This window comes from Gossypium hirsutum, chromosome A02 (genome assembly GCF_007990345.1).
Source record: "Gossypium hirsutum isolate 1008001.06 chromosome A02, Gossypium_hirsutum_v2.1, whole genome shotgun sequence".
Classification (NCBI taxonomy): Eukaryota; Viridiplantae; Streptophyta; class Magnoliopsida; order Malvales; family Malvaceae; genus Gossypium; species Gossypium hirsutum.
Window position 1 is genome coordinate 21,784,213 of NC_053425.1, and position 12,416 is coordinate 21,796,628.

Sequence of the window (12,416 nt, forward strand, 5' to 3'; positions counted from 1 at the left end):
TTTTTCTCTCTGTCCTCATTTATTGCTAACCTGAGTGTAAAGTCTCTTTGTCCTCATTTATAGCTAACCTGAGTGTTAGTCAAGAATAATCTATTATATTGAAAATTATAGGTCAGTCACAAAACCTGAGAATCTCAATACCAAAATGAAATATTTAAACATGGGTTGGCACTGGGCAATTCAATATTAGGAAGAGAAAGTCTTAAATGGTAAGAGTACCGTAGAGGCATGAGTACCATAGAGGCTTATACTAAAAGTTAGATTGTATTTTGCCCCTCTACTAAAAAACGGACAAATTAATTTCTCTACATTAGATTATAGGGCAAATTGATCCTTATGTTAGGAACTTCATCATTTTTACTGATAAAAACTAAGCCCTATATATCAGTATGAGGTACACATGGCACACTACGTGTCACTCTTCGATTATTCTATCAGGCACAATACAAATGAATGAATTTTTTTAATGCAAAAGACCTATTTGCTCTTTGATTTAATGTATTGGGAGTAATTTGTTCATTTTTTCAGCAGAGGAAGCAAAATGCAATTTCACTCCTAGTCCAGAAGCCTCTATGGTACTTTTGCCAATCTTTAACCTATGTAATTAGAATGATTTGTCTTATTTTATTACTATAAATTGCCCTCTATTTATGAGGTTACATTGGAAAATATTCATGTAAAATAGGAAACTAAAATTAAGAACTTTGAAGTGAAATACAAAAAACAAAAAACAAAAGAAAAATAAATTCTTCTAATTAGGAATATACTAAGAGTAGGTTATTTGTTTTCCTTTCTATACTTAGCAACTTTGGCGTCTTGTCGCCAACTTTTCACATGAAGGCGTCGATGCCTAAAATGCTCTCCAATAAATCTTTCTGCAAGGGATGGGTACTTATCTCGAATGTACGCTCGAAGACACTTATGGTATGAGAAATCTATCCATCCACCATCAGTTCTAACAACAAAGAGACATCTTGTCCATCTAAATTGAGGATGTCGATCGACCTTAAAAGAAGGAGAGTAAGCACATTATTGAAGCCAATAGAAATTTATGTCAAAGACATACATAGAATATATAATGATCCACATATGGAAGGCAACACTGTGCTAACTAAGTTGCATCCAACCACAATAGCTACTAAACATTAAAACCACGTTAATTTCAACAGTAAGAAAAGCCAAATTAACAGGCAGATTAAGAGAAGCAAAACAGCAGATTCAATGCCTCAAAAATAGAGGAAAGAATGCATCAGTCAAAAGGTTCAAATTGTTGATCCATGTCCCAACAATTGCTTACAACCACAAACAGAGATATACATACATGTATGTATCTGTAAGAACACTTTACCACTTATGCTACGTTTGATAGGAGTATTATTTGTTATGCATAGTATATGAGTGAGCCATAAACTCATTAAATTGGTAATGTTCAGCTATTCTCATGACTTATTTTTAGCAAAAATTAATAATTTTCGCTTATTTTGAAAAATTCTTACTTTTTACAAGAGTTTTTACTCATCTTTCTAATTTCAAATTTAAAATTTTACTAACTATTTTTTATTTTATGTCCAACTATTGTAATACATATGTAATAGATAAGCATTTTCCTCATGTTACTAAATTAGTAACCAAACAAGGCATTAGAATAAAGAAAAGGGAACTGCAATTTGGTTTTTTTTCTTAAATAGATGAGAAAAATTCCAATCTTGATAAAGGAAAAAAACTGGGGTGTTAGTCCAAATTTTAAGTGCAAGGGAAGTCTGAGCAACCTAATTTGTATTGTGTTGGTCAAATGGGTACTTGAGAGAGAGAGGGAGGGAGGGAGAGAGAATGTCATGCTGCCATGTAGGCAAAAGTATGCAAATAATACATGATGCATGCATTCACCAGTCACTTGAGCAAGAAGGCCAAAAGGAGATTCTTCTCAAGCACAATTTGAGATAACTGGAGATTATATCAGCAAGAAGCAAGGATAAAACGTGACAAATTCATAGAAAAGGAACTAAGGTCCAAAACATGGTAGAACCATGATTGAAACTCAGGGCACCACTTTCCATTCAGTGGGAATGTATTCTTCTAAATCAAGGCTTACCAAGCCAAAAATAAATTAGAAAACCAATAGTTTGTTCTTCTAAATTACACAATTTGCCAGATGCTGCAACAGCAATGAAGGAAAAAAACATTCAACCACAAGGAACAGAGAATGGTAGCTTATCATTTAGTTATTTGAGTAAATTCAAAGCTGTAGGAGAAAATTTTGACAGTAGGACATAAGAAACAATTGAGCTTTGTTCTTTTAAGTTTACAATAGATATTATCCAGATATGAAACCACCAAATTGGTTTACAGAACAGACTTGACTATGGAAATACTTTGAATTTTTTTACCCAGAAGATATGTTTGATTATCTAGCAACTCAAAACAAAACAGTGAAACCCACAATAAAAGGTAATGCCAACAGAAACTCACCATAATAGAATCAAGTCCACATCCAATTTTATCTTCAGAATGTGGATGATAACGAAGAAGCATCTCTACTACAGCTTCCTCATCTGCAACAGTTAATCGTTCCCCATCCTTATACCTAAGAATAGGAGAAAAATAATTAGAAGGAAGAATCATTGACGAAGTTGACTAATATTTAACATTGTTGCACTGTATAGACACAATGGTTCAGCTTATTAACTGCTTCATCCAAAAAGTATCTCAAAAATGTTAGCTTGATTTTCTATTAGTGGTGTAAATCATAGGTTCTATGTCAAAACTTAATTTCATTAGTAATTTTTCTAAATGTAGCTAGCCATAATAACCTCATAAGGGATGTTTAACATATTGAAAATTTAAGACAGTTTAGAGAGTTCCCTTTTTGCTTATTTATTTGGTTTCCCGAATTCTCATAAGATGTAAAAATATCTGCAGCTAAGGCCTACCTACTTGATTCTAGCACACGTATAACGCAATGACACAGAAAATTATTCTCTGCAATTTATTGGATGGTGTTCTCTCTCTCCATTACTAATTTGGGTAAAATATAAAATTGGATTATAATGTCTGTACACCCAATGGATACAACATCCCAGTTCTGCTTTCATCTTTCTGTCCTTGATAAGAGAAGATAACCTCGGAGACTGATATAGGAAACTTAGCGGCAGTGTTTTGAATGGCAGGCAAGAACATGGTTAGGCGACATTAAAAAGCTCTTTTGCTGACACCATTAGACTCCACATTCCTACTTAAACAACTTCTTTTAAATACAAACAGGAAGTATAATTTTCATCCAAGCAATAGAAAGCAATGTTTTTGAAAGCATTAGAGATTTATCCACAAGATTGAACAAGTTCCTACTCTAATCGCAAAAGAAGCAACAGTAACGCAACCATGCCAAGCTTGATCATTTGTTAGAAATTAAAGTTAATTAGCATAAATATGGGACTAAACTTTTAAGACATTAGAAATTCAAGTTGCTTTTATTACTTTTGCTTTCTTGTTTAGGGTGAAAGATTAACTATATTGTATTAATTAAGCGATACATATATGAAATCATATCAGTAAAGATTCAAATGTATGATATGTAAATGGAGCCTAAAATAACTGGTGAAAATGACAAGAGCTGTGAGACTGACCTATTAGAGTGAAGAATCTCTCTAGCGAGCGAAATGATAGGCTGGATGTCACGAAGAATCTCTTCCTCCTTATCCTTCCATTTCCTGTAATCAGGATCATCCAACATATGGTACTTCTTCGGGTCCCTCACGCTAGGCACCGCACTACTCTTCTCCGCGGAGGACACCTCCTCTTCGAGCCCAGTCGACTCTGCAGCAGCGCACCAAGGACGACGAGGAGACGATGGGATTCCAGCTGCAAGAAGGTTGTATCGTTGCAGCCGAAGGCGGAGCAGTGGGATGCCTTTACGAAGCAGATGAGCAGCCATGGCTCAAGTGTGGGGGCGTAACTGAGGATCACCTAATTCGTCGCCTTTTTCCTAGGGATCGAGTCGATGCGACGCCGTGTTTCAGGATGTGACCAACTTGGACCGGCTCAAGCCCATTTTTTTTACACGCTAGTTTTTGTACCCTTATGTATAATATTTAATTAATTTCTAGAGGAATAATATTACGTTATTACTATTAATATATTACGTATAATATTTTAATTAATAATATGTAAAATTACAAGGTTTTTAAAATATAATAAAAAATAGTTCTTATGTTTTAAGGTACAAAAATATTTCTTATTAACTTTAAACTGTTTGATATAAAGTAAAAAGATTTTTAAATATTGTTAAAACTTTTCTATGAATTTTTTTTATTTCTTTACAATCTTAGTTATCAATTATTGTTTTAATTTCAAAATTTTATTAGGTATAAATCTATTTTCATAAAAATAATTTAAATTATATTTTTTATATTATTAAATATAATAAATCTGTGCATCACATGGGATGCAAACTAGTTTTTTAATATGACTAAACTAATTTTACATATTTAAATATTTTAATTTAAAATAGTTAAAAATTCCTAATTTTATTCTAATAATTATTTTTTAAAATTATTCATTTAAAAATCTATTTGAAAACAGTTATCATGTTTAAATTATTAATAGTCATGCAATTACTAAACAATGGGAAAATTGTGAATATTTTAATAGATAATTATGATAAACATATCTTATATTATATGAGATTTATGAATTTAGAATGTAAATGAAGTTGGAGTTTTTAAATATTAAATTATTAATTTAATGGATAATAATAATTTTGATGAATAAATGAATTTTGAACTTAAAATATTTTAAATTTCGAAGGTAAATCTATTAATTATTGGTTTTGCAACCAATTAAATGCAGGAGAAAATCACGAAGGTTTGATTATTGTAGCACTTCAATACTCAGGTTCAAAGGAGGGGAAATTCTAGGGTAAAAAAACCAAAATTTTTTAGGATTAATCAATTTTTTTAAGAACTTGTCAAAATTAATTTTTTACCAAAATATCTAAAAATTTATAAAACTATCTAAAATTATTTTTAATTAGAAATATTGATATTATAAATATTGGTAAATTCAAGTTTTTTAAGTTGAAGCTCATGATACAACACATAGATAGAAAATTTTAGAAAGGGTGTATAAAAAAGAGGGCAAGCTATGACCAAATTTTGTAGTATATCATCATAAAGGGCTTTTAAGGCTCTATGCTTACTGACAAGTTCTTTTGGGAGTAATTCTCCGTGATACACATTACCATAAACAAATTAATAGACTAGAATCATTTGTAAACTACCAATTTAATCCTTTAAGAACGTCTCTTCCCTGTAATAAACATTTTCAAACTTAAGGGTGACCACCTCCCGGTGTACCAATGTCGGGAGTATGAATACTATTATTAAAGATAGGGAATTGAGGCGATGTCTATATTATACGAGTCAGGTTGTAATTTAGTTTACAATGAAGTAGGTGAATACTCTGAGGTTTGCACCCAAGGGAGGCAAGTACTAAATTAATAATAACCTAAACGTAAATAGATCTAACTAGTAATTTAAATAAATTATAGTACGATAAAACAATAAGTAAAAAGAATTGGCTTTTATAAGAAGATAAAAAAAAAGTTCATAAAGTAATAAAAACTGTAAAACTAATATGTGACTCAATCAAATCTAAGCATGGGTGATTAGCTCACTTTGGTGGTCATAATTAATTCTTATCTCGGGTCTCTACTCAATCAACTAGTCATTACCCTAGAAGGATCTCTCGATTTTTCACTAAACTAACAAGTCGACAATAGCTACTTATCTTTCGACCTCACAATCTAGACTGGTTTGGGGGTAAAGGGTTCACAAATAGATAATATCAATTTTGGGTTAATTCCCACCTAAATGACTTCCTAGGGTTGTCAACCTAGGTTTTAAGTTCTATCCCAAACAGTTAATCTGCTAAGAAACCCTACACAGAAATTAATTAATCACACTTGCTAATCCGTCATAAGAGGATTAGTTCCTCATGGATCCCATAAACAATATAAACTTGATAAAATTAATAAGCATAAAGAATAGATCAAGATAAAAAGTTTAAGAAGAATATCAAATTATATTTGAGTGAAGTGTAAACCTACAAAGAGTTGTGTTGAATCCACAAATTAGATTCCCCGAAGAACACGAATGAAAATAAACTAGAAAATAAATCCTAAATACAAAAGAATACAAAAACAGAAAACTAAACTGAAGGAAAATTTCTAAGTACAGAAAATATGCTTTCTCAATTGTTCAATAAGCCTATTTATAGTGTTAGGGTTGGTTGTTGTCCTTAACCTTAGTTCAGCTGACGTTTCTTCGTTAATTTCCATTATGTGGAACAAAATGCCCTCAGCTTGTAATTGTTTCACATACAAGGCCGACGTCGTGACATCCATGTTGTAACACCCCTCACCCATATCCAACGTCGGGACAGGGTTCGAGGCGTTAACGGACTTAAACATTCACAACAAAACATAACATATTACCAACCATGCGTGGCAAACAAGCATACGCACATCATCAATATCAAACATAAGATAAATAGCTAGATTTATAAGTCAGAATCATTAGCTCACTAAAGACCAATATATTTGGCCAAATTATAATAACACATGTTATAAAACTAGGTCCCTATACATGCCACTCACTTGATAATTCTAGCATATGTGTTTATACTATCAAGGTGTTGGCTTGATAGTGTGATGCTGCCTCCGACGATCTCCAACCCTGAGCTAACCTGACAACACTAAAAGAAATGGAAAGGAGGGGGTAGCTTTACGCTTAGTAAGCTCACATGAAATAATAATAAGCAATTTACTAACATGTTTTCCATAGTAAAACTAACCCAATTGTACATTTACACATGTTTTGGTTAAGCTGCTTTCTTGAGTCATAGTCACTAAATCATTTATATCTAGAGTTACGAAACTACAAATTAAGATTCGTGAATTGTCCCAGAAACTATACGGAACTCCAAATTAAGATCTGTGAATTGTCCCAGAAACTATACTCATATATATTTCCACCATAAAATTTTCAGAATTTTTGGTCCAGCCAATAGGTACAGTTTATTATTCAAAGTCTCCCCTGTTTTGCTGTTTGACAACTTCAACCTTTCTTCATTAAAATTTATTTATCTCATAGTACGAGACTTGGATAATGTTCACGTTTGTTTCTATTAAAAGTAGACTCATCAAAGATTCTAAGCATATAAATTATAACCCATAATTATTTTTCTACAATTTTTAACAAATTTTCCAAGTCAGAACAGGGGATCTCGAATTCCTTCTAACACTGTCTCACAAAAATTAGAATATCACATAATATACAACTCTTTTGCTCCCCCTGTTTCTTTTATGTGAAAATAGACTCATTAAGATTTAATTCCATAATTTATTTGAAATTTAATTCAACTTACACAAGTTTTGGTGAATTTTCAAAGTCACACAACTGCTGCTGTCCAACATTGTTTTACTACTAAAATTTACTCTTACATAATTTCACTTAATCCATTTTGTCTTATCGAAGTTCACTCAAATATCGAACATATTGCTCAAAATTTTATTAAACTTATACCTGCACTTATTCATCATATAATCATGTTCACATGTATTTTTACTTAATCGATTTTCCTGTTGAACTCTTCGGAATAATAACTGATACTCAGTTGCCTGCACATATTTTCACACTTGTAGCCAAAGCTATCTGGTACGTATAGTAGCCTGCACTTAGTACTACACATGCGACCAATTATCCGGTACACGTAGTAGCCTACACTTAGTACTACACACGTGACCTAACCATCTGATACACGTAGTAGCCTGCACTTAGTACTACACATGCGACCAATTATCCGGTACACGTAGTAGCTTGCACTTAGTACTACACACGTGACCTCACAATAGATCATTCGTATCGTTTCTATTCCGGAGGCTCAATCGGGAAATTCCTCACTTTCCAACATGTTACAATTTATTCATAGTCCTTTTTCAATTTGCAATTTACAACAAATAATCATTCTATAGGCAGCCACGTTTCATATGATAACAAAATATAATAAAATAAAAAGAATCGATAAATTATTTATGTACAAACTTACCTCGGATCCAGAAATGGCAATTTATCATTCTAGTCCATAACCTTGTATTTCCCCGATTTAAGCCCAAATCTCAATTTCCTTGATTATTAAGCTTGGAAGCTTGGCCAAACCCTAACCATGACTGCTCTTGGTACATTCTGCTGTAGCAAGAAGAAAGGGACACATTTGGGGTTTAAAATTTTGTCTTTTAATTCATTTTACCCCTAAATGACCAAAATGCCCTTTTTACTATTCTTTCAAATTTTACCCAACCAAGGCCATTTTTGTCCAACAAGTTATACAATGGTTTAATTATCATTTAAGGACACCTCTAACATATAAAACTCAACTTTTTTACTTTTTACAATTTAGTCCTTTTTACTAAATTGAGTGCCCAAACTAGAAATTTTCGAACAAAATTTTCACGAAATCATTCCGTGAAATTGTAGACCATAAAAATATAATAAAAATGAAATTTTCCTCATCGAATTTGTGGTTCCGAAACCATAGTTTCGACTAAGCCCAAAATCAAGATGTTACACATGTAACACCCCCAACCTGTAACTGTAGCCGGAATAGGTTAAGAGGCATTACCAGACTCATAACATATATCAGAACCATCAAATATCAAATATCCTTCCATTTCAATAAACATAGATCATTCGTATTCACCGTGAACTTAAAACGATCGTGCGAAGTTTAAAACATGATTTCAGGATGAATTCGATAACATATGAAAGTTTCAGAACTTATAAAAATATTCAACTTTTAAAAGGTCACACGCCCGTGTGAACAGGCCGTGTGCCTCACACGGTCTTTGACACGCCCGTGTGTCTAAGCCGTGGCAGAACAGGGCACAGCTACTGACTTGCCCACACGGTTACAAGACACACCCATGTGCCTTGGCAGTGGTCGAGTCTGACTTGGGCCACACGGCTAGCCATACGCCCGTGTGCTTTGGCTGTGTTCGGGCCTAACTTACAATTTTAGAGTACCCTAGGGGACACACGACCGTGCAACATAGCCGTGTGTCACACATGGCTGAGACACACGCCTGTGTCTCTGCCCGTGTGGACAAAAATAGGCTATTTGAATAACCAATTTGCCACCCCAAAATGGGTCAACCTACAAGCAAAGAAACAAACATATTTGCTGAACCATTTCAGCCAATATCTATACCAAATCAAACATAATTCATGCTAAAACATTACCAGTCATTTCCATTCTCAATTCATCACTCAATTCATACCAAAACTTAAACTAACATCATACCTAACCAAATGATCGATACATCATTCAAACATTTGCTATGAACTTACCAAACTTGCCATTTTTACCATCTCTTTTAACCGACCAAAACATACCAAATTGAACATTGGCATCACATATTATATACCATTATCAAACTATAAGTTCAAACATAAACTAGCCAAATCACATGGCTAAATATATACATCACAAAACATAATCCCACAACTATTAGCCTATACATGCCATACTTCAAAATATACAATTTCAAAATACCAAAATGAGGTTCAATAGTGTGGTGATGATCCTTGATGATCCTTGAGCTTGCAATAGGTTCGATATCTATAAAACAATGCAAACACACAAAAAGTAAGCTTTCAAAAGCTTAGTAAGCTCGTACCAAAAATCATCAAGACATAAGTACTTACAAATTCTTAAATCATCTATCAAATCTATACCAACATAATCCATATGTTCATACCAAATCAATAAGTTTCACATAGTTAGTATCATCTACCACATAGGTATCGTACATACCTGAATATTCTCGTACTTATTAACTTTTATTCTCACATTTTGTTTAAATATTTTAAGACTTTCCGTAAATTATTCGTGCTTTGAACATCCGCACACTTAGTGGTGTAATAGTTAGCCGAAGCTAGAACGATTCCGCACACTTAGTACCATCTCATTTAACCGAAGCTAAATCAGTGTCGCACACTTAGTGCCTCATATAGCCAAAGTTAGATTAAATCGCACACTTAGTGCCAAATACTATTGATTTATCGTTATATTCATCCAAACCAAATGTATATACAATGTATATATAATCAAAACATCAAAATATACTTAAAATCATGTTTTAAGCGCGAACTTACCTCGTACTCGAAATTGTCGACTCGGACTATTTACTCTACAATCTTCGACTTCCCTCGGTCTAAATCTGAATTCCTCTTTTCTTGATCTATATGTATTCGAAATTAACCCTTTTATTCACCAAATCATTCAAAACAATCCATATACACATATTTAGCACATTTTACAAAATAGCCCTCACATTTTTACATTTCGACACTTTAGTCCCTAAATCACAAAATCACAAAATACACATAATTTGCTTATACTCATGCTTAGCCGAATTCTCCCATCTCTCATACAAGTCCATATATTTTATTTATTTCACATTTTAGTCTCTCAAAATAACATTTTTACAATTTAGCCCAAATTACTCAATTTTATCAAAAATTCAAAGACAAAACATGAACATGTAAATCCAACATCAAGCTTTCATAATTCACCAACTAACATCACAAAACTCATATCTTCATCAATGGCACATTTCAAAATTATCATGAAAATCAGAAATTGAGGCATGGGTTTGATAGTATTCGAAGCAACAATTACAAAAACGTAGAAATTATTAAAAACCGAGCAAAACACATACTCGAATTAAGCTTCCAATGTGCCGTATGTTAAAACACATAACCTAACTTTTCTTTCTTCAATTTCGGCATGAACAAGATGAATATGGCTTCTTTTTATGCTTTGTTTTATTTAATAATAATTATTAAACAAATAGCCATTTTACCCCTTTATATATACATATAAAAATCCTTTGTAATAAGGCCATATATGTCCATTAACTAAGTAAAGGGCATAATAACCCCATAAGGACCTCTCAACTATAAATCCGAGTCAAATAAGCACTTTTAATATCTAGCACACAACTTTTACATTTTACGCGATTAGATCCTTTTTGCAAATTAAGCATACAAACAGTTAAATTTTCACACGAGACTTTCATACATGCCAATTCACTTATAATAAAACTGGACTGTTACAATTCTCCCCCCTTAGGGATTTTCGTCCCCAAAAATATTACCATTGAATAGATTCGAATATAACTGTCTCATAGTATCTTCAGGCTCCCACATGGCCTCTTCAATACCATGTTGCTACCAAATCACTTTAATTAATGGAATTTTCTTATTTCGCAGCTCTTTAACCTCGCGAGCTAAAATATGGATTGACTTTCTTCGTAAGTCATATAAGACTGAATCTGTATTTCAGACGGAGGAATCACATGTGAAGGATCAGATCTGTATCGTCGAAGCATTGACACGTGAAACACATTATGAAGATTTTCTAATTCTGGTGGCAATAACAATCTATAAGCTACCGGTCCAATACGCTTTATAATCTCATATGACCCGATGAACCTCGGACTCAATTTGCCTTTTCTACCAAACCGAAGCACTTTTTTCCACGGAAATACCTTCAAAAACACTTTATCGTCGATCTCAAACTCAATGTCCTTTCTTTTCAAATTCGCATATGATTTCTGACGATCGAAAGCTGCTTCCAAACTATCTCAGATCCCTTTCACTTTCTGTTCAGTTTCTTTTATCAAATCAACCCCGTGAATCTTATTTTCGCTGAGCTCAGTCCAATACAAAGGTGTACGACATTTGTGACCATATAAAGCTTCGTAGGGTGCCATTTTAATGCTCGACTGAAAACTGTTATTATAAGCGAATACAATCAAGGGCAGATATTGTTCCCACGTACCTTCAAACTCAAGAATGCAACATCTCAACATATCCTCGAGTATCTGAATAATCTGTTCTGATTGACTGTCTGTTTGCAGATGAAAAGCAGTACTAAAGTGCACTTTAGTACCCAGAGCATTTTGCAACTTCTTCCAAAATCGTGATGTGAATTTTGAATATCTGTCTGACACTATAGACAATGGTACACCATGCAATCTCACAATACAGGAAATATATAACTCAGCTAATTTATCAAGTGAGTAATCGGATCAAACCGGAATAAAATGAGCTGATTTTGTTAAACGATCAACTACAACCCAAATTACATCTTTCTTTCTCGGAGACAGGGGCAAACCCGAAAAGAAGTATATGGTCACTCGATCTTGTTTCCACTCTGGAACCATAATCAGTTGTAACAATCTCGATGGCACCTGATGTTTCGCTTTAACTTGCTGACAGATCAAACATTTAGAAACAAATTCAGAGATATCTCTTTTCATTTTGGACCACTAATAATGTTGTTTCAGATCATTATAC

The 12,416-nt window shown here is 33.2% G+C and overlaps 1 protein-coding gene across 1 annotated transcript; it reads right to left on the bottom strand.

The window, feature by feature from the left end:
- Nucleotides 1–601: 601 nt before the first annotated feature.
- LOC107951040 (protein DCL homolog, chloroplastic) lies at nt 602–4,078 on the bottom strand. Its single transcript, XM_016885927.2, has 3 exons — nt 3,624–4,078; nt 2,470–2,584; nt 602–1,005 (listed from the first exon to the last, which is right to left on the bottom strand). Exons 1-3 carry the CDS (start codon nt 3,929–3,931, stop codon nt 778–780), a joined length of 651 nt encoding a protein of 216 aa, XP_016741416.1. The 5' UTR covers nt 3,932–4,078; the 3' UTR covers nt 602–777.
- Nucleotides 4,079–12,416: the final 8,338 nt, after the last annotated feature.

Excerpts from the sequence above, each read along its gene's own strand:
- LOC107951040 (XM_016885927.2), bottom strand. The coding sequence starts at position 3,931 with ATGGCTGCTCATCTGCTTCGTAAAGGCATCCCACTGCTCCGCCTTCGG. Across the intron at positions 2,585-3,623 it reads GAGATTCTTCACTCTAATAG|GTATAAGGATGGGGAACGAT; the intron begins GTCAGTCTCACA and ends TCCTATTCTTAG. Across the intron at positions 1,006-2,469 it reads GTGGACTTGATTCTATTATG|GTCGATCGACATCCTCAATT; the intron begins GTGAGTTTCTGT and ends CCTTCTTTTAAG.